Source organism: Ambystoma mexicanum, chromosome 2p (genome assembly GCF_040938575.1).
Source record: "Ambystoma mexicanum isolate Mex_15411 chromosome 2p, UKY_AmexF1_1, whole genome shotgun sequence".
Lineage (NCBI taxonomy): Eukaryota > Metazoa > Chordata > Amphibia > Caudata > Ambystomatidae > Ambystoma > Ambystoma mexicanum.
Window position 1 is genome coordinate 1,441,001,758 of NC_090923.1, and position 24,685 is coordinate 1,441,026,442.

Below are 24,685 nucleotides of genomic sequence, written 5' to 3' on the forward strand. Positions count from 1 at the left end.
TGTTTTTGTCTGGGCTTTGCATTACAATGTGTTTACCGAGTGGTTCAGGAAAATAACCACTGGAGTGATTCCAGCATGACGATATACAAATGATGAACCCGCCATATCTGACAGATTAATACTCTGAACGTGTGCAAACATGCCTTATACCCATCGAGGGACTATGGGCAAATTGATTTGACCTCTAATTAGTGGAGAATTTATTTAATTTATTTTGATGTTGGCAAGTGGAACGTAAGAACTTTGTATTGAATCTGCTATACTTACGCTTTGGTGTGCGCAAACGTGCTGTATATCTATCGAAGGACTGCGGGCAAATTGCCCTTGACCTCAAACTAGTGAAGAATTAATTTAGTTGGCAAGCAGCACAGATGAACTTTGTAGTAGACCCCAGGTAGGGCATTATTGGAACTAGACCTGCTATTGAAACGCTTGGTAGTGTTGTCTATTCTATTGGTATAAATCTGCAAAACGAGACTGAATAGATTTTGGACACCTTCATCCCGACTTTAAGTAAATGGTCTCTTAGTAACATTGAAATTAGAAACTCCTGTTGGGCTCACCAAGCGAGAGACTGAGGACTGAGAGCCTTTGTAAAAGTGTAATATAAGTGTGGACTACCAGGCAAGTGACTTGAGGGCTCACTGCCTTTGAACTTGCCCTGGCTTATTAAATTGGTTATCTGAGGGGAAATGTGTAAACGTAGGGTGTATTCAGCCACTACCTCTCAGATTTTCAATTATACATCGAGTGTGAAGTGGTACACACCGTAACACAGCAGTATTTAAGTAATAAAAGTCTGTAATGATGCCCCCAATCACAAGGAAACAAATACACCCGGACCCAATGGAAGTTACACAGAGAACCCTGGCGACCTCTAAGAATACAAGAGGACCTAAGTTGAGTAAAGAAGCAGAGGATCAAATATGTACATCCGAACATGATGCCAAAATGCAATCTAGTGTCTGCACCAAAATTACGGAAGAGGAATTTGTTGTAATCTAAGAGTGACAGAGCAATCAATGATCATAATGATGTGCAGGGTGCATGTACAAATATTAGTGGTAGTATGTGTATTGATACTCTATCAACAAGGGCAGGGAGTTTACATTGCATTGAAACCTAAGTCACACAGGGACGTTACATACAACCATTGGAATGGTTCCTAAAATGACAGATTATTACAAACGGTACTAGTACTGACCACAGAGGCTCTAAACAATTCCATACCGACACACCGGCCTTCCCAGGTGATATCACAGACATCAGTTTACTGGAGCGGGCTAGCATGTGTGTTGGGGATTTGGTGGGTAATAAATGCGAGGGTGGCCAGGACCCATTATTGATCTAGTACAGGGACAGACTCAGGAACAACCAGCAGTAGCATCTGACTTGTTAGCAAGCTCTCCATCACAATTATAAGATGCAATGTCCCATAGTGATATAGACTATGGAAAAGATAAGGAGGGGCTCTAGGTCTTTGAATCATACTCTAAGGAAGGCAGACTAACACATTACATTAACATCACTATCCATTTCAGCACTCAACACTGTTCTTAGTGCCTTAGTTGAACTCTATGAAAACAAAAAAGATGAGGTCAAACCACACACATTGATCTTGTGCGAATTCAATGTAAAAATCGATCTACTGTCCAATTCAATGCTAAATCAAACAAAAAAAGGGAATTAGAATTATGTGAGACAAAAACAGCTACAGAAGACAGACAATTAACGCCCCACACAATAAGGTGCATCAACAAGATACTATTGAAAACATACTAGGAAATGGAAATAATGAGGAACAGGTGGCGAAGTAACTAGAAGATGGTCCAGAAGGAAAAATGTTGGCCAAAAAGCCCCGAAAAAAATGTAAGAAAAGAATGGTAGGAAGAACCAGCTGCGACTAGATTCAAGAAAATATCTTAGAAACGTGATAGTAGATGACACGGCTCTGAGCACCTCTTCACTGGTGGAACAAGACATCAATGGACCCAGGGTAGAGGACAGTGAAACCCTAAGGAATTCAGCGAGACATGCAACTGTAGACTTAAAAGAACAATTTGATAAGAGCAAGCCACAACCCAGTAAAACGAAAAAACCAGTTGTCATGTGTCATGCCAGATGACGCCTGGGAAAGAAGTGGTGAGCTGGTTAAAAATAGAATACCAAATGATGGGGGTGTAGAAGAGCCATCTCAATCTTCAGGCCACTCGGACAAGATGGAGCACCATGAAGCCTTATCAACTCGGCGGTAGCTAAAGATCTGGAAAAAAAGAAAGGAGATAAGGCGATGGGAAGCATTATTGAAAAAAACAGCAAGTGAATCCATTAGCACTCAATTGGTGAAGGTCCCTCTAATCTGAATAAAAATAGACACGTCTGAATTTATGGACGAATTAGGAAGGATTTAGGACAGGGCAGGGGAAAGAGTAAACACCCCCATGCATACACGAAACAAGGGATTGATGGGGAGAGATCGAGAGGGGTTAATGGAGCTCTTTAACATAAAATATCCCATACACAAGGGGTCTGCTAAAAAGAATACAAGGAACAATAGGATAAACAATAAGTTGACTGATAAACCAGGAGAGGGAGCCTGGGGGGAGACAGATTTGGAACTATTTAAGCTATATATGGAACTTAGACCCAATATTAATGTGGCCATAATATGGAATCGCAGCAATGTACTGAAAATGCTAAATGCCCTTCCTGAATTAGAATTTCCTCAGAGGACATTACGTTTGTGAGCTTCCCGTATGAAAAAAGGACATACCTAGTAGAAATCCACTTAAAATCAAAGGTTGTGGAAAAAAACAATATTGGAAAAAAGAGAAGCCCTACTAGATTTGGGGTGCATGGTCTATCAAGAAAGAAAAGCATTCAAAGATTACCTAAGAGAAGGAAAACAGAAATTAAAGCATTGGAGAGCCAGTGCAACTTGAGTAAAGAAGCAGGGGAGGCACTGCATATTGAATTACTAAAAGATAAATTGAGAACCCCGTCTTTACAAGAGATGCAGGGTAGTTGGGCCGAGGTCTTGGAATCTCTGAAGAGTGACTTGGTGAAGGAACTGATAGGGGAAGAAGCACTCTTACAGAAGAGCCTCTAAGAATAGTAGTTTGGAACAAGAGAGGACGCAAAACCTTTACAAAATATAGAAAGCAGAATAAGATGTTCGCTAAGGGGGACATCATTCTGCAAGAGACATGGCTGGATATCAAATAATGCAGCAATTGGCAGTAAAACCTGGTGCGGTTAGACCTGCAGTTGGTCTCTTGTGTGGTTTTAGAAGTTCCAAATTGCAGTCCATAAAGACCATCTCGAACTCTATCTCTGGGATACTGGTGACTGGAGCAAATTATATAATGGATAAAAATGACCATTAGAAGATCCTGATTATTAACGTATATTGGAATGAGAGGGAGGTGGGGATACATGAGTTCAGAAATCCTATAGAAGAGTGGTTGATGGATTAGTGTAGAATGGCATGTAATTATGGGCAGTGATTTTAACATGATTTATATAGGTGAAGAAGGGGTGGAAACTAGGAACATCCGTGCGCACAGCATGAAATAGACTCAGCATTTGGATGACTGGGATTTGTTGGTAGCAAAGGGGAAAATTAGGGGTGACTTCATAAAAAGGGCAACCTGGAAAAGAGGTAGTCAAACATCTAATATAGACTACTTAATATTATCCTGATTAATCTACAAGTAGTGCAATAGGTTTGAGATCATTACCACTCATCTGAGCGACCATAACATGCTGGAAGCAACATTCGATCTTTATACCTAACCCCAAACTAGGGAGAAACTTCAGGAATTGGTGGTTAGTAGTGGTAAAGACTCAAAAAATGTTTGCAGCAATGGGGTGAATTTAACAAAGAGATAAGAGGCCTTACTTAACAACGGGCAGGAGGAACTTATGCTGGAAAGGTGCACAAGTGTATATTTTAAATGATTTTATCTGGGAAGGTGAAACATTTTAAAAGCCTGCAGAAAGCACATTATACACAACCATGCATTCAACCCACTGATAGGGGATTGGAAGAAAAAGCATAGGGCAGACCTAGCACTATTGAGGCGTCAGTCGTCGATAGTGAAGCCTATGGTAAAAAGAAAAAGGACTTTGTAAGAACGCATAAAAACTGGATGCGAAACCAAAAGTCCCTAATGTTTCAGTATGACAGTGAAAAAATGCTGTTGGCACTTAGGCAAAGTAACACCCGTCATTTTTGGTCCATAATTGAATACAGACACAACAGATGAAATTCTATTAAAAAGTAACTCAGTAGGGGGATGTGAATGGCAGCTGCATTGGGCAGTTATGTATGACATTACATAAGATCGCTTAGGAGGGAAGGTAACTATTGTCCTTGGAGTGTAGATTTTGAACAGGAAGACGTTAGGCAGTTTATTATAGAATCATTGAATTCTAATGCAGCAGGGCCTAATAGACTTAAGAGCACCATATTTAAGTCAAACACAGAATTTTGATCCTTGGCCCTGACGCATCCCTGCACCTCTGCTAGCTAACCTGGAATATAACCTGAGGGTGCGAATAAATGCTGGTGGATACCTCACAGGTATCGCACCATGCTTATTTGATTTATACTTGGCGGACCTAAAGGATGCAGTGGGAAAGGCACCCCAATTAGTCCCGATGTGGGTGGGCTCCCCATTAGTTGGCTGTCATATGCGGATGATGTGGCACTTATGGCTGGTTCACCTATGGGGCTACAGAGGCTGCTGATAGCCTTAAGCGAATATGCAAAGGCCAATGATCTGATAAGCAACCAGAAAAAAAGTATAATTATTATGTTTGGTAACATCAAAAAGACGTTCAGAATGTATAACTGGTCTATCAATGAAACTAGTACTGAGGCGAAGGACAGAGTGACGTACTTGTAATTTATACAAACTCTCAAATAGATCACTTGTCATTGACAATATTGAAAAGAAAGTTGACCAATTGGCTGCTCAAATGAGGAGGCTACAGAAAACTATGTAAATTTACAATTAAACCTCATTCTTGTTTATGTTGGCAAGGTTATACCAAAGATAACGTATGAGATGGAAATAGACTTGGCTGCATATGACATTCCATAGGAGAGATAGGAGGGCAGACTATGGAAGCAGGCACTGGGTCTGCCTTCCTCTCTCCCCATGGCCCCATTACGTTTTGAATTGGGCGTGCTGTCGCTAGACTGGCTGCTCTTCTCCTTGGTTAGAAATATTTTAATGCCTATGAGAAACTCCCTATATATGAATCTCTTAAACGGCGTGAGGGCAAGAACCTCATCATTTCTGAAGACGACGACATCCTCGGTTCATAGTTTTTCAGATGCAATAGACAAAGACCGCTGGGATCTGTTGGGCAACCCAATGAGCATAAAGAAGGCTTTGAAGGAAAAAGGACTGGATCAGTACCATCTCGCGCACAAGAGGTTATAAACTACACTCTACCTTTTCATTAATTGACAAACCTCTCGGTCATTTACAAAATATCCTTGTCCCGTTACAAAACTCAAGTTTTTAAAATTTAGATTGAACCTTTTACCAACTACGGAAATTACATATGTGCGAAGAAAGCAAAAAGCGAGGGAAGTAATATTTGCCCTTGGTGCAATTAGCTAATAGCACCATGGTTTTCCGCCGGAGTCCTAATGAGGGCCAAAGTCACAAACAAAGTGCAATTCACGCGGCAGGACATGGAGAGGTTGTACATAGTATTAACAGAGAAGTTAGTGCACAAATTAATGCACGTTATAACAAACGTTTCTGTACGCATTTCCTGAACATCCCCCTAATTTAACCCATGTGTTAATTCAACCAATTAGTGGGCCTGCAATTTAATTTACAGTTTAAAGAGCGTACCTACCTCGAGAGTGGCTGACTGACATGCAAAATAACTTTCTATCAAAAGCAGGGGTGTATGGCATGCAGTCTGATCAAGGGAAGGGGTAAAGTGGGGCAGTGACGCATGCATTTGTTGGGCCTAGTGCAGCCGAAAGGCTTAATACATCACTGGTGGGTGGGAGTGTAATATACTGTCCCACATACAGCAGGAGTGCATCCAGCATCTTGACCATCAGTTTGGAGAATGTAGGCTGTGATAGGCCGTGCAGCTGGCTTACAGTGCGTTATGTGTATCGCATAGGTCCTCATCATGATCCAGGAAGATACTGTGAGCAGGATTGGCATCCGTATAGCCATACCACCATTGGTAAAGCTGGCGTTGTCCTGCATGGGCACATTTCAATAATAAAAGATGGGCCCTTGAGTTTAACATTTCAAAGAAGGTGTATTCGCTTTAGTCTAAAACATTGCAGAGGCTTGCTTAGCCTGACTGCCACTGCAGGCGCCCGCAGAACTGCGAGGTCTCTTGGGCTGTAAATGCCCAAGTGGCAGTGGGTATTGTGGTAGATCAGAATCAGGAGACAGACAAGGTGGCAATGTGACTGGCTTTCTTGTATTACCAGCCGTACACCTATTCTTTCATTGTCTCTAGGATCTTGGCCCTCTTCTTCAAAAGAACTGTCAAAGGGTGCTAGTCAGGAAGGTTGTTACACAAGAAGAAGTCCTCAGTCCAAAAGCCTGTGTTAATCCAGTGAGAAACCAGAAGATGTCTCACCCGCTAGTTCTCGGGGGTCGGTCTCTCAGGTGGCCAAGGCACAGCCATCGCCTTTGGATCCAGACCCTGGGGGTGGACCAGGGCGGGAGGATCACCTGGGTGAGGGGTCTTCGTGGAGTGGGACACCTGATGACGGGAAGCGGAATACCGTTCCCTGCAACACCTTTACCCCATCCTACCAGACAGGATATTTAGAAGTTCTAACTCCCCCCCCCCCCCCCGTAGAAAGTGAGATTACATGGTCAGAGCCCGAATGAGGGAGATCCATGGTCCGAGCGAGGGAGATCAATTGTAAACATTGTGGTAAAAAGGGGTCCGAGCCTGAAGGAGGGAGACCCATGATGAACATTGGAAACGCAAACTTGTGCATATAAAAATCCTAAGAAGAAAGGAACTTTGGTGCTTGTTTCTTACGACAGGCCCTCTGCAGTAAGAGACTTATTCGGAAAGAGGATTTGACAGAAGGCCCAGACACCTATTGCTTTCAACTCTAGCCTTGTGTCAGAGATGCCAAAGTGTGTATGAAGCTCAAACATGCCGCCTTGTGCTAAAAGCGTGGGGGAAGGGAAGCCAATACCTTAACTATCCTAGCATATTTATTTATTGTTCACTTGTTAGGCACGTATACAGCAAGTAAGACATGCATTACTTACCGTAAAAGCATTTCTGATGGTTGTATCTGCTTAGATTCACATGCTGTGCATAGTCCGACATCCAGTGGTAACCGCAGAGTATTGCATCTTGTCTTTCGAGAATCCAAAGGGGACGTCGACATGGGCGTGCCTGTAACACTATCCCTACGCGAGTAGTGTATCCCAAGATCCCTCACGCGTCAAGGTCCCTCCGATTGTATTTTTTCTGCCAAGAGGGAGCCTTATGACTATAGTGAGTGAGTACAGAAAAGAGAGAGACAGCAGTAAGACGTTTATGTTCCTTCCATCTGAGCGGGGAGGAAGGGTGGGGGCATGTGAATCTAAGCAGATACAACCATCAGAAATGCTTTTACGGTTAGTAATGCATGTCTTCTGATGTTTGTCAATCTGCTTAGAATCACATGCTCTGCATAGACTAGCGAGCAGTACCCGCAGTTGGAGGTGGGTTGTGAGAAGAAACAGTAGTGAAAAGATGTCTTAGTACTGCCGGTCCCACCCGAGAATCAGACCTAGAATGAGTATCTAGGCAATAGTGTTTTGTAAAGGTGTATACAGAACTCCAGGTTGCCGCTTTGCAAATGGACTCAAGGGGAACATTTGCAATGAATGCTATGGACGCCCCAGTGCCTTGAGTGGAATGTGCTCTAGGCTTGAAGGGCAGTTCTCTCTTCGCAAGATGCCAGCAGACTGTAATGTAATTGACAATCCATCTAGAAATAGTGGATTTGAAGACTGCATCTCCTTCCTTTCCTGTGGCCACTGACACAAAAAACTGATTAGTCTTCCTTAGTGGACGAGTTCTTTCCATATAAAACATGGCAGCTCTGCGTACTTCCAGTGTGTGCAGGGTTCTTTCCCCCAGGCTTGAGGGATTTTGAAAGAACGTTGGTAGCTCTATTGACTGGTTCACATGGAACTTGGAAACTAATTTAGGCATAAATCTAGGGCAAGTGTGCAAAACCGCCTTGTTTTTGTGAACTGTTACGAAGGGATCTAGAATAGATAGTGCCTGCAGTTCACTTACCCTCCTAATGAAGGTGATTGCTATTAGAAAAGCAGTCTTGAGTGTGAGGTTCTTAAGACTTGCTTTATGCATGGGCTTGAAAGGAGCTCCCATAAGTCTAGTTAATGCCACATTTAGGTCCCATCCGGGAGCGGGGTTAGAAATGGGAGGGTGAATTCTTTTTACCCCTTCCATGAAAGCCTTAATTACTGGTATCTTCCACCATGACACTTTCTTTTGTGATGTTGTATATGCTAAAAGTGCCGCTAGGTGCACCTTTATTGAGTTGAACACTAGGCCTGAGTCAAGTAAGTGAGTTAGGTATAGGACAATGTGAGTGGGAGAGCAGTCAATAGGGTTGATGCTCTTTCAGTTACACCATATGACAAACTGTTTCCATTTACTAGTGTAACAGCCAGACTACATCAGAGGCCATGGGACGTCATGCGAACACCAAATACATGGAAACAATGGAGGGGCCCGCGGAAAGCAGAGAGGTGGACACTGGAAAAGAAAAACTCAAACCTGAACGTACAAGCCGAAAGGAGGAGAAGGAAGACACTGAAGGAAACAGTCAATTGTGGTCGGAGGCAGACCTGGATGCCTTCCGCGAATTGTGTTGCCTGAATGTGGATAGTGGAAACCCTAACGCACGGACGGTAGCGGCATTGAAAAATGGCGAGGAACCCACGGGCAAGGAACGCGGAAACCAAAACACAGGCGAACAGACGGAACAAGGGTCTGCCGGCGTGTGCCGCGTGTTCCGCAGTACGAACGACCAACGGGGAGAGGTTGTTGGGCCAAGACGGCACAAACGGGGAACGGAACAAAGAGAAGCAAAAGAACCGTATAACCTCACCCTCGTAAAGCAGAGAAAAGAAACCAAGAAGAAGAATATTAGAAGGTCTTTATCCTTACCAAAGTTAGGGACCTCTGACTGTAAAAACCCCAATCTTCACCTCGTGGCACATGGCGGAGAGACATCATGGCGACTCTCATTCTGGAATTCACCCCATTAACTTCTAGGTCTACTTCCTTAGAAGGATACTCTTTAGTGTCCCCATGTACACATCTGATTTGAATTGGTTGACTTCCCACCCCTTTAACCCCACTTACTTCCGGCCTTATGGCTGTTTGTTCACTTCCGAAATCAAGAAGACCTTGTCTTGGAGTGCCATCCACTCGGACTTCAACCAGATAAGGTTCCCTTCTTCTCCGGAATTCTCTGGGTTGAGCACATCCAATTTCCATCAGCTCTAGCTGAGGTCTTCTCGGGCAGAACCGGGCTATATGTCCCCATTCACCGCAGTCAAAGCACTGAGGTTGCTTGTTAGGGGTCGGGGGGTGGCCAGGCGGCCGTACAGGTTTCCGGGCGGTTGTTCTTGACTTTCGGGACTGGGGTTCCTCGAGGTGCTGGTCTATGTACATCCAATGGAACCAACCTGGTGGGTCCGGCCTTTTGGAAAGCCGTAGCAATGTCAATGGCCTCTGACAAAGTGGGTCGGTGGTGTTGACGTACCCACCGTTGCATAGCCGTAGGTAGAGCATCCATAAACTGTTCTAGTTTAACTTTGTCCATGATTTCTTGAACAGTGCTAGCCGTTGGTTTTAACCATTTATCACTTCGTGTATTCTATAATACAATTGCCTGGGGGTCTCTCCGTTGCGTAGACGGGTCTCTTAGCCTAGCCCTGTAGGATTCCTCGTCCACCCCCATCCTTTCCAGTATGGTTTTCTTAATCTCCGCATATGTGGCATTGCCTGCAGGATTAGCAGCCTGGTAGGCTCCTTGCATGGATCCAGTCAAGAGGGGAGCAATGAAGTGGCCCCATTTTTCCACTGGCCACTGGGAATTTCTGGCTACTCTTTCAAAATTGGTAAAGAAGTACCCTGGATCTTCTCCTGGCTGGAATTTCTGTAGTACGTTGGTAGGGGCTATGGAAGCTCCTCTGGTAGCCGTCATCGTCTCGGCGATCTGTTTAATGAAATCTTGATTAGCCACTTGCATTTGTAGTGCTTGCTGTAGAGCTTGTCTGTCTGCCTGAGCCTGGTGGGTCTGCACCTGTAACGATTGCTGGAGTTGTTGCTGTCCGTCTGTGAGAGCTTTGAGGAGGGCCTCCATGGCGTTTACAATCCCACCCCTGCCACCAAATTGTGACATCTACCTAGTCTGAGTGGTCTAGGTTTAACCAAAATAATTTTTTAAGAAATTGAAAGGAAAACGTTAATTCAAGTATCAGTTCTCTTTCCAGCCGAGATGACTCTGATGGGGTTTCTGTGAGTGTAAGACTGAAATCTCTGTTTAGTCTTCGTAAGCCCACTGGTATGGACTTGTGCACTCCTCGCTTCCAACCAGATTCTGCAATAAGAAAGAACTCCCCATCAGTCCTTCGTCCCTCTTTGCTTTATATAGGAGCCGGCCACTCTTGACCCAATCAGGACTTTCCTTCTGTTCGAGGATATAAAAACCCTCCCAAGCCCCGCCCCTTCCTTCCTTCCGTGCTCCCAGTCGCCATGATGTCTCTCCGCCATGTGCCACGAGGTGAAGATTGGGGTTTTTACAGTCAGAGGTCCCTTACTTTGGTAAGGATAAAGACGTTCTAATATCCTTCTTCTTGGTCTCTTTTCTCTGTTTTACGAGGGTGAGGTTATACGGTTCTTTTGCTTCTCTTTGTTCCGTCCCCGTTTGTGCCGTCTTGGCCCAACAACCTCTCCCCGTTGGTCGTTCGTACTGCGGAACACGCGGCACAGGCCGGCAGACCCTTGTTCCGTCTGTTCGCCTGTGTTTTGGTTTCAATGTTCCTAACCCGTAGGTTCCTCGCCATTTCTCAACGCCGCTACCGTTCGTGCTTTAGGGTTTCCACAATTCTCAGAAGGCATCCAGGTCTGCCCCCGACCACAATTGACTGTTTCCTTCAGTGTCTTCCTTCTCCTCCTTTCGGCTTGTACGTTCAGGTTCGAGTTTTTCTTTTCCAGTGTCCACCTCACTGCTTCCCGCGGGCCCCTCCGTTGTTTCCGGGTATTTGGTGTTCGCATGGCTTCCCATGGCCTCTGATGTAGTCTGGCTGTTACAACTAGACTAGCAGTATCTAGTGTTAGGTTTCCTTGCTTCCCTGTGAATGTCTGAGGGAGTTGCAGGTGCCCAAACTATGACCTCAGGAGCCAGGCCGCTAAGTTCAATGTCTGCGGGCATGGGTGAAGCGTCTCGCCTCTGTCTTGCGACAACATGTTGTACGGGCAAGGCAATTTGACTGGTGGAGATAGGGACATCTCCATCGGGTGAGCGAACCAAAGTTGCGGGCCCACATGGGGGCCACCATATCATTGTGACTGGTTCCTGGTGCATTTTGTGCACGATCTTGTTGAGAAGGGGAGTCTGAGGAAAAGCATAAACAAATTTCCCTGACCATGTTATCCAGAGTCTGTTCCCCTTGGATCGGTTCTGGGGGTATCTGGAGGCGTAATCTTGGCATTGGGCGTTCTCCAGGATCACGAACAGATAGATCTCTGGAAAACCCCATTGTGAGACGATGTCTCCGTGTAATCGCCATTCGTACTCCTTGGGCAATGGAAAGTCTCTGCTGAGTACGTCTGCCAGTTCCCCTGGAACACGCTGTGACAACAGGAACATGTTGCGTTTGAGAGCCCACTTCCAAATGTTCTGGGACAGTTTGGACAGCCCTGAAGAATGAGTGCCTCCCTGCTTGTTCAGATAGTACATGGCTGTGGTGTTGTCTGTAAGGATTAGTATAGTCTTTCCCTGTAGTGTTTCAAACGCCTTCAGTGCTTTGAACCCTGTCAGCAGTTCCAGTAGGTTTATGTGGTTGTACACTATGTCTGGGGACCACACTCTGCTGGCTGTCTTTTGGAGCAGGTGGGCTCCCCATCCTGTAAGGGAAGCATCCGTAGTCAGAGTGGCTTCCACAGCGGGGGTGGTGAAGGATTTCCCCTTCAATAGGTTCCCCCACAACCACCACCGCAGCGAGAGAACTAGGGCCGGCGAGACCACTACTAAATCGTCCCACTGTGTGTTGGCCTGACTCCACTGGTTGCTTAGCCACTCTTGCATTGGGAGCATGCGCAGGCGCGCGTGAGGAACTAAGTAGATACATTATGCCATCATACCCAGTAGACGCACAGCCTTGCGTACTGTTACCTCTCGACTGGCTACTTCGTGGGGGATTTGAAACAGCACGTTTTGAACCCCCTCATTGGAGGGGAAGACGAGGCCGTCCTTTGTTCAAATTAGAGCCCCTAGGAATTGTTTGACTCAACTGGGGTCTAAGCTGGATTTCTTCTCGTCGATGGAGAATTCCAGGCTGAATAAAAGATATATTGTCTTTTGGGTATTTGCCAGGCATGTTTCATAAGAGTCCCCTGTTATGAACCAGTCGTCGAGGTAAGGCTAAACTGTAATGGATTGTCTGCGCTGGTGTGCTGCTGCTACTGCCAATACCTTCATAAATACCCTTGGCGCAGATGCTATGCCAAAGGGTAGTACCTTGAACTGATAATGTCTGTTTTCTATCATGAACCTGAGGTATTTTCTGTGCGCTGGAAGCATTGAAATATGAAAGTATGCATCTTTCATATCCAGAGTTGCCATGTAATCCCCCTGTGTGAGCAGAGGAATTACTTCCTGCAGGGTGACCATGCAAAACGTCTGTAGTTTTACAAACTTGTTTGCTGGGTGCAGATCTAGAACAGGACGCATGGTTAGATCCTTTTTGGGTACAAGGAAGAACACAGAATAAATACCCTCCTTTATCTGTGATGGAGGCACGATCTCTATAGTTCCTTTTTGTTCCAGTATCTCGACTTCCTGAGGGAGCATGCAAAGATGTTCTGGTGTTAGTCTTTGTTGGCGTGGAGGGCTGCATTTTGGGGATTGGTTGAACTCTACACAGTACCCGTGGGCTATGGTCTTTAGCACCCACTGGTCCGTGGTTATTCCCTCCAAAGCTTTCAGGAATGAGGTCTACTGGCCCCCGATTGGGGAGGCATGGGAGGGGACCCGAATCTTCGAGTCATTTGGAGCCTGAGGCAGGAGAACCTCTGGGGGTCGGGTTCCTGACTCTACCCTTACCACACCGCTGTCCCCTTTGGGGGTAGGGGTTATTGTAAGTGTTGGCTCCCTGTCGAGAGTTCCAGTTGTTTCCTGAAGGGTATTGCTGGTGAGAGGAGCGTTGACCACGGAAAAACCGGTTTCCAAATCCTTGCCTTGTGGCAGGTCTCAAGAGTAATTTGGTCCAAGCTCTTTAGGGTTCCATTTTGTTTTTTCACGGTCTCTAAGGCTTCATCGACCGCCTTCCCAAACAAGTTGGATTCCTCCACCGGTTTGTTTATAAGAGACGCTGGCGTTTCAGGTTTAAATCCCGAATTACGAAGCCACGCGTGTCTTGAGGAGAATGCCTTGAGCGAGGGCTCAGCTGGCTGTCTCGTGGGAATCCAAAGTATTCTTTAAAATACTTTGGTTAACTTGCCTCCCTTCAGAGACTGTGGCAAGTAGGCGGGTCCGCAGAGGTTCTGGAGCCTCTTGTAGGCCTTCTTGTATTAAGGCCCATTGCGCATCGGCCTAACTAGCCAATAGAGTAGTATTATTGGCGATACGCGTGGAGTACGCTGCTGCTGTGGTAACCCTCTTACCCAGGGCATAAAGTCTTTTTACTTTGTCAGGGGGAGCCTCGCTTGTCGATAAAGGGACCCCTGCTCTTTTTCTTGAGGTAGTGACTACCAAAGAATCTGGGGTGGAGTGACCTCTAATATATAGAGGGTCTGATGGGGAGGGGTGGAAGAGTTTTTCAATTCTTGGGTTTACACCCCTTGTAAGAGCTGGTGTACATAAAGACGGAGCCAGGCATTTTTTAATTAAATTGATTAAAGGGATGGCTTGGCTAGTTGGCGGCTTCTCTTTGAGTATATCCTCAACAAAGTCGGCTTCAGGTGCTGCCTCTTCAGTGGCAATTTTAAAGTGATCCGCTGCTTTCCATAGCATTACATTAAATGTTAGTTGATCATCAATAGGAGAAGGATTCCTTGCAGGGGTATTCTGAGGAGAGTCCAAGGCCAGAATATCTGGGTCTTGTGGCTCTGGTGATTGCCATGGTTGAGGGTCACCCACATCTGGCTCCACCCCCCCGGCCTTCAATAGGATCATCCTCAATGGGTTCATGTTCCTCCTCGTCATGAAAAGGATTCTCCCCTACCTTAACTGGCAGAATGTCGTCAGTAAGGTCATAATTATATGTCCTCTTCTAAAGAGGGGGCAAAAAGCCTTGGAAATTTAGATCTAGGGTTAGCAGGGTTTTCATACCTTGGCCTTCGAGGTTTCGGTTGTTCTGCACGTGAAACAAACTTATCCAACCTCTCAATGCAGTCCTCAAACTTTTCCCTAGTCCAGACTGACGATCTGGAACGGCCTAGGGGTGGAAAGGTGTCTCTCATAGTCTTCTGTCAAAAAGGTGTCCCCCCGCACCCTCTTCCGTCAAAAAACAGAACTCTGTGCCTTAGCATCGAAGAAAGTCCTTCCTTTCCCTCAGAGAAAACCTCTGGTGGGATCTGCGAAAGTGGGGTTTCCTTGTGTCCTTCCCTCGACTTCTGAACACTATCCTTAGATCTCGGCGGATCTTTGGGTCTTTCAGAGAGTCCCTAGCCTGCCGTTTATGAGAATCGGCAGCCACAATCCTTGCCAAGCTGACCTCGACGTCCTCACCTGACAGTTGTAAGGGAATCTGTTTCGGCAGAACCGAGGCCTTGCCTTTATCGGCTGCTTTTTCTGGCAGTGCCGTAACTTTTGGCGTCTTATGTTTGTCATCGCCGTATGCCTTCCCATGATGCGTGTCGGCAGAACTATGTGTTTTGGGGGTAGCGCCCTTTGTCTTGGATTACCCAGTCGCTAGGCGCACATAGGCTGCGGGGAGGGCTGCTGAACTCGTCGCTCAGCGGGCATCACTGGAAGGACCGGGGCACCCATTGGCGCCGAAGTCTTTTTTCAACTTAGTCGAAATAAGGCTAGGGGTTGTGTGCTTAGTATCATGCACGTATCTGTCTTTGTCGCCGGGGTGCGACTTCCCCATTGCAGGGCTTACGCCGTGCTTATCGGGACCGGGGACAGACGATATGGAACGCTATTGTTCCGTCGAAAGGTCAACAGCCTCCGATTCGGAGACCTGATAGTCACTCTCGCCGTCGTCACATTCGGTGGCAGCAACAGTGGGAGAAGTCCCAGCCTTGGACATACCGTAGGCCACCCACCGTTTTACCCTACGCACCTTTAAAGTTTTGGGTCAAAGGAGCTTGCAGGCCACATACCCTTCCTCTTTATGAAAGAGTGGTAAGCACCGGTTACACCGTCTGTACCTGGCCTTCCACTGGAATTTGCCCTTACAAATAGAGCAAAATCTAAATGGGGTCCTCTCCATAGCTAAGGTAATACAGAGTGACTAAGACCAACTGGGAAAGAGGGAAGAAAGGGAAAGGCATTTTCACTTTAAAAGAGACATGTAAACGCAGACCCCACTCTCCCTACTGTATAGGCCGGCGAAGGCCAGGCCACGTGGTCGGCAGCACCAACAATCACCTTCCGTCGAATCTCGCAGGTCTTTGGCAGAAACTGGAACAGCCATCGAGACAAGGGACGGAGGGGGTGATGTTAAATATTTCTCTAGAATAAATTGACCAAAGGTCGTTGGACAATCGCAATGTTCTTTACGAACTCTGCATAAGGGTTGACCAGCTATCTGGGTGGAAAAAAACAATCTGAGGGACCTCGACGCGTGAGGGATCTTGGGTACACTACACGTCACGTACGGATAGTGTTGCAGGCACGCCCATGTCGATGTCCCCTTTGATTCGCGAAAGACAAGATGCAATACTCAGCCGTTATCACTGGATGTCGGACTACTTCTGATGTTTGTCAAAGCGCCCATGAGGCAAAGGGAGGGAACAAGGGAGTGAAACACATTAAACACAAAATATTGAAACAGTAGAAGTAAAAGGAGAAAGGACACATCTACTATGCCTTGTGAGTATTCAGTACGTACAAGTGCAGCAAGGTAGAGAGCAGGTGGGGTGGTGGGGTGTGCGGGATGGGGTTCGGGGGGTGCTGGAATGTCCATGCTCGTGGGTGAGCCACAGTATGTGCATGGTATGGATAGTGCTACACGGCTTGGAGCCACGTTGGGTATAAGTGCGAGCCTCTGAGGCAGAGCGAGTGCCAGGGTAAGTGCTGAGGATAGACCGGAGCAATTGGGTGTGGGAGGTCAGGGGCCCCGAAGATGCTTAAGGACCCAGGACATCAATCACAGCAACTGTGATATTAGCAGAGGAGCGAAGAAGGGAAGAAGCAGGTAAAGATGAAAGTCTTGAGATACTTCCGGAATTTAAGAAAGTCCTGCTCAAGGTGCAGAGGGAGGAGGAGGCTGTTCCAGAAGAGGGAGACAGCGGAGGAAAGCCATCAACCACCTACCCTCTGTTTGGCAAAACTCTTTAAACACAAAGAGCTGGTGCCAGAGGAACGTAGAGGTCTAGATAGAGTATTTAGTGAGAAAGTTGAAGATAGTGTGGTCCCCAGGTCCAGACAGCCTTGTAGATGATGCAGATGGATTTGAATTAAATCTGTACAGCAACCGGGAGCCAGTGAAGACTTTTTAGGGCAGGGGAGATGCAGTGCCTGGCCTTAAGGACAAGGATAAATCTTGCTGCCCTATTCTGGATCAGCTGGAGGGCTCACAGAGTGGAAGAAGGTAGATTCAGTAGGAGGCTATTGCAATAATCAAGACAAGAGAGAACCAGGGCTCAGGCAACATTGAGCCTGTAGGGGAAGAGAGAAAAGGGAGAATTCCTTTGAGAAGGATTATTATTAAAGAATATTATTTCTTAAACACTTTTCTTTTGTGCATACATTATTGTCCCACACCATTTTGTATTTAGAAGTAAGGATTGGCAATAGGTTTATAAGTATAGGCCCTTTTATTTTGACAGAGACTTAACTAGGACTGCGTTATTTGATGGTCGTAGCTTGCTCCCATCCTTAGATTTAGGTTTACCCAACCCACTGAAGTTCAATAAACACGCTTGAACTGTGATCACTTGTGTCTGTCTTCCCAGTTTGATACCATGCCTTCCTTACAACCCTTATAAATAAAACAAAAATCCACTCAGGATTTCAGCCTTTGCATGTGAATGATGGCTGCTTTCTGACCCTCAGTCAACTGGGATGCCCTACTGGGCTCCCTGACCTTGAAGTACAGTTAGTCCAGTGGTCTGAATGTCTTTTCAAATGCTCTCTTTCTCCGGCAGAGTTCAATGAAGTCCAATGAGTGTTGTATCTGGTTCTAGTCCTAACCCACCCCCCCTGTTCACCAGATCACCCTCATCACCAGCATTTTGAGCGAGTGCTCCGGGTATGGTCTACCAGGAAGGTTACAGGCGTTTTCGCCCTCAAGGTAGTTCTTGGTTGGTACCCTTTCTTGGGATTTGGTTTCTCGCATCCCACCTTGTGGTCTTGTGTCTTCGTCCCGTCTTGGGCTTCTGTCGTCTCACCCCAGCTGGGGACTTCACTTCTCTCAGCCCGGCATGGGATATGGGTTCTGTCACCCTGCCTTGGGGTCTTGACTCACACCACGTTGGGATTGCTCTTCCCTCAACCCGCTATGGGGTTTGGATTCGCTCAACTCATCTTGTGGTTTTTCTTCCCTAACCTTGCCTTGGGGTTGTTCTCCTCTCACTAAGTCTTGGGGGTCTGGGTTCATTCACCCCACTTTGGGGTCTTGCCTCTTTCACCCTGCCCTGGGGTATGGATTTGCACACCTCGCAGTGGGTTCAGATTTGCTCCGCCCAACCCCACAGTTCTCCAGAACAGTACTGCGTACCCCTGCTTTCTTAAGGGACGTTTCTTGGGAGAACCACAGAGTTCGGCCTCTGTGTTTCTGCTTCTGAGACATATTCGTGCTGCTCCACATCGGGTAGGTCTGGCTGGTGGGCTGCGACTCTGGTACCAGCCTCTCGGCACACGTGGTGTTCAGTGGTTTTGTGGGGTTCCTCCCGGCCGTGTCCTCCTGGCTCCTAATTCAGCAGGTCTTTCAGCGTTCTGAGGGGTTCAGTCGCAGTTGGACTCTGCGTCTCTTCAGCCCCGTGGGGGTCGGCTCTCCCTCTCTTCACTCCCTATTGGTGCTTTTGCCATCCCTCTACAATGAGTTGGGGTTTCCCCACTTCTCTTTCATTACCAACGAATACTGTGCATATGGAGGCTCAGACATTATACCAGTCATTCCTACAGCCATTTTCACAATACACAGTTGAACCCCATGTAGCCAACAAAAGCATTTGAAGCCAGAGTATAGGGAGACTCATTTATATCCCTTTCCATGGATTCACAGTCCCCAAAACGGAAGGGGGCGTCACACCCAGTGCAATCCCGCTTGCCCGGAGCCCTAGAGGATATTACGCTTAGCAGGCTCACCTCCTAACCCCAAAGGGTGCAACTCACCCTTGGGAAGGCAGTACTAATTACCTAGGTTACCATTGAGCATCAGGAGGTCTTGGTGGATGCCGGAGGTAAGGTACCAGGTGACAGAAGGATGGCCTGTCAGGACACAGAAGTTGTGGAAAAGTATAGTAGATTCAGCAATGAGCTGCGCATGGATAGGGAACAATTGTTCAGAGGTGAAAAGGTAATTCGATCTGGGGGGCAGTGCGTTTATCATTAGCATGGCTCACAGTGTGCCTCTTGGTAGGAGTATGACGAAACAGAATGTCTAGAAGTGGTATTGGTGGCAGATTATGGATCGGCAGGTCGAGGAGATTGAAATTCGGTCTGCCGTGTGAACAAAGCAATATGTTCTATGCGGCCAACAAATCTCTCCAATGCCCAATAGAAATTCAAGATGTTGCTTGGTCAAAGTTGGCCCTGGAAATTAGTAAGGCTGGTGTCCAGTTTGGGACCAAATTGAAGATTTTTGTTTTTGCTGATGGACTATCCTTCCAAGTTGTTTTTAATGTTGTGGCCCGGTGATGCTACGGCCTGCATCATAGCTCAGCTTTTGGACATGGTGAACAAAAGGAGGGTTTCCCCCATGACCTTGTTTTCCGACAATGGGGCTGCTCAAGTCAGGTCTGGTTTGAGGTTTTTTTAAGCTAGTGGGTGTATATCACGAAACTACTGAAGCCATAGGAGTAACCCCTGAAGCCAATGCCTGCCCTGCAATTGGGTTAGCATGTCACGGCTAGTGACTCAAATAGCAGATTCCCCCAACCAGAAGCACAAACACCTGCTCTGGAGGGACTCTGAGAGGTACTCCTGCCCACCAGCCACCCAGACAAGATGCACCAACTTCTTGTGAGCTTCAAGGACCAGTAGATGGATTGGTCTGGTTAAAGGGGCAAGTTGCGTCGGAGCTAGGAGTGGGGCTGGAGCTGGGTGAAATGTTCGTCCAACAGTGGAATTTTGATGTGCCAGGGGAATGTGCCTCGGTGACAGTTCCACCTGAGGCGGTTAGTGAGAAGACAGTTGGTGATGTATATGCTCGGATCCTTGTGTAGGGGTCCTTACCAATACATATGCTCAACTGTTACTGGGGCTGTGTCTTCTTTGCAACATCTAGCTTCTAAACAGTTTCAACATTGTACCCACATGTCCCCGCCCCCATTCCAAGCAGATAGACCTGCTCCACATTTCTGTGTCAATAGGACACTAGGTAAAAGATGTGGGCCTTGATATGTACATTAACTGCAATATATCCTTAGCCCGAGTCAGTGTCTCATTATGAATACGATTGGAGAATGTATTTTATGCCAACTAGATGACACAGGTTAGACCATGCTTATTCAAACGCCTACTCTAGCTGCAGCAGTGCCAAGCCCGATATCTACATTTGGAATGGGAATGTACCAGGGCGGGCAAAGTTTGAGAAAATATCTTGAATATATGATCACTGATGGTGAGCAACAGGTTGGATAAAATTAATCATATGTGGTCTGTTGGGGGATATTTGGCTTAGAAGTACATCTCAATACTAAGTTCATAAGAGTATTTTTGCGGTGGCCATCCTGTGGACGATTAAAAACAAACCTCAATAAGGTGGTTTCCTTCTGGGACTGGATATACTTCAGCAAAGTGGAAACAGACTACTGCTCTTAAATATATCACCTGGAAAAGGCCTAGGGCATGTGCAGAGTTCAACTCAATCTTGTGTAACCTACAGAACACATCCATATCAGATAAGGATGGTGATTAGTCCCCTAGTTATTGCACAGGTTTTGATACAGTTATGCAACAATTTTGCACCCGGTTGGAATATTGATTTTTTGGAATGCAATGATAAAACTGATGCCAGGCAGAAATGATCACATAAAAAGAATAATTCTTACCAACAGAGGTTAACAAGTCTAAGTTCTCCTTCATCACATCCCGGTGCAGATCCTTCTGCCATTCTTCCAAGTACTCCCACTCTTCCACTGAGAAATGCACTGCAATGTCATCAAACGTCACTTGCTCCTGAAATAATAACACCATACTTAGAAACGTTTGTTCACTCAAATGCCTACAACACAAACTATTCCCTCAAAATGATCTACCTAGGGTTTTAGAAGAGCAGGGCTGTTTGTCGGTTGTCAAACATGCTTTTGAAGGCCAAACTAATTCAGTAAAACAGGATGTAATGGGCCCTAACCTGTTGCGCACAGCATAGGAGTTATGGACAGATCACTGGTCCACAAAACCTTAAGTGTAAAGTAACCATTGAAAATAGCATTCCCTCCTCAGAGGTGACTCTGAAAATATTTAATTGATAAATGACTGGAATCTTCAGCTCCAACTAATTAGCACCACACATAAACAGGAATGCTCTGTGCAGGTTCTAGGATAACTACCATGAAGGACCACCAATCCAGTGACACTACACAACAATCAATTCCATCTTTCTCCAGCTACCAGGACTTCAGGTAGGTGGCATGTTGGCCCATTTTACTCTGCAGTGATCGAAATTTAGATTGAATAAGCAGGAGCTAAAAGCAGCTCCTGTGTATCCAGCATTAACGAGTGAGCAGGAGCGACCTTTGGGGAACAAGGATCTAGCACATAGAGCTCTACAAATCTAACTTCAACATAAGATGCAAACTTTATCATTATGTCTATGATTATGATCCCTTATGCTTAAATGTCATGTAGCTGTTTCCTAAGGTCTATTTCTAGATTGTCCCAAACGCACAGAGCTAATGTCACATAGGTATGTTTGTCATTAGCCTGGTGGTTCAAAAGTAGCGCCTGGTAGCTGTTGGTATGAAGCTAACCAGGCTCTTCTAGCAGAAGGTAAATAGCTCCCAGCTCCCCTCGTTTTTGAGACCTGCTCTGTAAAATCAATTTGATACTCCCAACCAAGAAAACAAAAATTATTTGTAAACAAAAAATGGTATTGGAGTTACCAGGTGTGTGGGCGGTGTGTCTATAGTATTAAGGTTTATGGGATATATTAGGGTCTGCTGCAGATGGCGATTCTCTAGGCTACCACAGCCTAGCGCTGAAATGAAGAAAAAAGAAACGGATCACCAAACATGCGCTGACATATGTCAATAAAAAACGATGTAATGATGCATAGTTTGATACAGAAACCAATTTAATGGTGATGTATGGAGTTTGTGCAACGGTGTCGACCAAGTAGGTCTCCTTTGGTTTTATTTATTTCTTTATTTATTGTGCATTAGTCAAAAACAAAATCTTGATTTTCAACACATTACATAAAAAAGAAACAAAAAAGCATTTGATCACAATGAGGGAGAAAAACACACTAAGATATGTTAAAACAAACATTCAGCAAAATCATACCCTTACTAAGAAAAATCCAATCTCCAATTTCAATCAAAAACATCTTAAGACAAAAAAATTCCATCTCTCCACACATGAAAGAAAAAAAAACGAAGTTACTGACAAAAAAGGAAAATAAAATAGGAAAGAACTACGTAAATCAGAGCAATATATGAAAAACAAAATATAGTATTTAACATACAGTATTTTGAGATAATACAAATTCATTAAAGAATTCCTGGAGATTGAGGAGGGTTTCCCTCTTAGTCAGCTTTCTTTCCAATTAGGTTCAACTTATTCAGTAAATTGACCACTTCAGCCAAAAGAAAAATAATTTCCTGAAGCCAATCTTTCCCAAAAGGGCACTGTATCTAGTGACCAAGCATCATGTACAAATCTTTTGAATCTCAAGAGTCTTTGATTCCAGGTCCCCGCACACAGAGTAAATGACGATGGGATTGTTTTTTAATTTTGTGACATTTATCACAGATGTCTGAAGGAAAGTTCTGTGTCGCTAATATGGAGAATCTCTAGGGTAGGCAGAATATTTAATCTAAACCTCAGAAATTCCATTCTAGTGCCCGGACCTAGTCATTTCTTTAAGTAGATCAGAAGAAAAGCCGTAGGTTTATCGGTGGGTGTAAATGAAGATGATAATTTTGCCAACCTTTTTTTTTTTATAGTCTTAATCCAGTCCATGAGCTGGACGCACACTTTTGCTTTTCCAGGATTATGGACCAATATATCAGGTGTACTATCTGACCTGATTAAGATATCATTGCACTTTGATTTAAGTGTGCTTAGGAAGATATTTTCGGTCTCATTCATTAGTTCCTGGACATCTTCATACAGCGACGATTGAGGTGAATCAAGAATTAGTCTGTACATACATAGCCATTTCCGTGAGGCAAGGACCAACTCGTATCTGACACATGTTATTGGAACACTCTGGAAGTGCTAATGTACGTTTCCAAATTTTTGACTCAATTTTGTCCCCGTCTATTTCAAAGGCTTGAAGATTTGAGTCCAAACCAAAAAGAACGACTGGCGCCAATTTACCAATCTAAAATTTTTATTAGTTGAAGGATGGAAAATGCACAATATTTTAAGTACATTTTTTTCATCTGGGAACCCAAATTTAATACATTTAAATCTAAAGTCAGAAGTAGATGTTTTGTTGTGGGGAAGGCTTCGATCCCAAATATGTGACCTCTTCAGCCACTGAGACTATTTGTTCACCCATGTGCCAATTATTTGGATGCTTAAAAATGACTATTTTAGATTTATTGGATTAATTAAGTCGTTTTGTATTGCATAATTGGTTAATGCAGTCAACAGATGCTGTCGGCCAACTTAAATAATCTAGCATTAGTCAATTTTCGGGCCCGATATACCAATCCCTTCAAGCCATTGAGACAGCTCAGATATAAATATGATAAAGAGAAAGGGAGCCAACAAGAAACCCTGACTGACTCCTCTTTCAATACGAATCGACTGGGACAAATTGCCCACTTTATCCATTCTTACTCTGAGTGATGAATTCGGATGCAATTCTATGAGGATGGATAATAAGCTCTCTGGCAGACCCCAACTGTTTAATTTCATCCATAGTCGCTGTCTGTTAATGGTGTCAAATGCCTGGGATAAGTCCACCCAGGCTTCAAACAAAGGTAGACCTCCTTTTATAAATGACCCGGAACTACAGCAACTTAGGATAAGACCATTCAATGAGGTGGATAAACCCCTCCTAAACCTCGTCTGCTGTTTCGGGATATTTCCTTTAGACGTTGCCCATTTTTCAAGATCACCTAGCACCAGACCTGCAAAGAATTTTCCATCCGCATCCAACAGGGAGATGGGCCGATAGTTATATGCTGCCAATCGATTCCCTGTTCTTTTTTATAGATCTGGATGATAATGGATTGTCTCCAAGACTCAGGGATTTCTTTAGAGGCAATTCTGTTATCAAATAGGATTTTTAAGTCCCTAGACCATAGAATCAGGTTGGAGTTCTCCAAAAACGCAGAAATCGCGTTAAGTTCTTACGATGAGTGGGAGGCACAGTGCACAGCTTCCAAAATGGCGTCATCCAGGATGCCAATGTGTTGGTTATGAGCTCTGTGAGGTTCCATGGAACAGAAACCAGAGTTTGCATTATTTTCCACCAGTCACAGTCACCAGTCAACTTGATCTGTTGAGCCCAAAGGGAAGTGGTTCACTATAGTGTTCTTCATTGTGGTGGTTGTTAATGTGTAGTTAAAATTTGCTGGTAAGGGGTCTTTCAGGGGGTGAAACACTGGTGTAGATACCCAGTTTTCTTTTGCGAAAATAAACAGGCAGACGCCATCCCTGAACCAGTCGTTTTTTGATGGTCGGCCGGGAAGACACATGGTAGAGGATAAAACATGCCTCCCCCTGATTTGTAAGGTCTAAAGGTTATTCTTTCTGCGATTGAAGTACTTGAAGCACTTGTGTTGGGACCCGTTTGGCGTTCAGGATCAAGAGGTCTACAATCATCTCCTGAAGCAGTACTTCTCAGGAAATAGGATTAGACATTTTATTTGACTTCAGTGTGTTTTGACAGCTTCAGCTTAG

General features: G+C 45.2%; 1 protein-coding gene across 3 annotated transcripts in view; it reads right to left on the minus strand.

Annotated features, from left to right (window-relative positions):
• The window catches only part of LOC138567598 (zinc finger protein 605-like), a 517,842-nt gene that overhangs the window by 406,234 nt on the left and 86,923 nt on the right, over positions 1-24,685 (minus strand). For all 3 annotated transcript variants that reach the window (XM_069645984.1, XM_069645985.1, XM_069645983.1), the window contains exon 2: positions 20,659-20,785. In XM_069645984.1, coding sequence (XP_069502085.1) covers positions 20,659-20,785 — 127 coding nt within the window. The remainder of the gene's footprint in view (positions 1-20,658; positions 20,786-24,685) is intronic.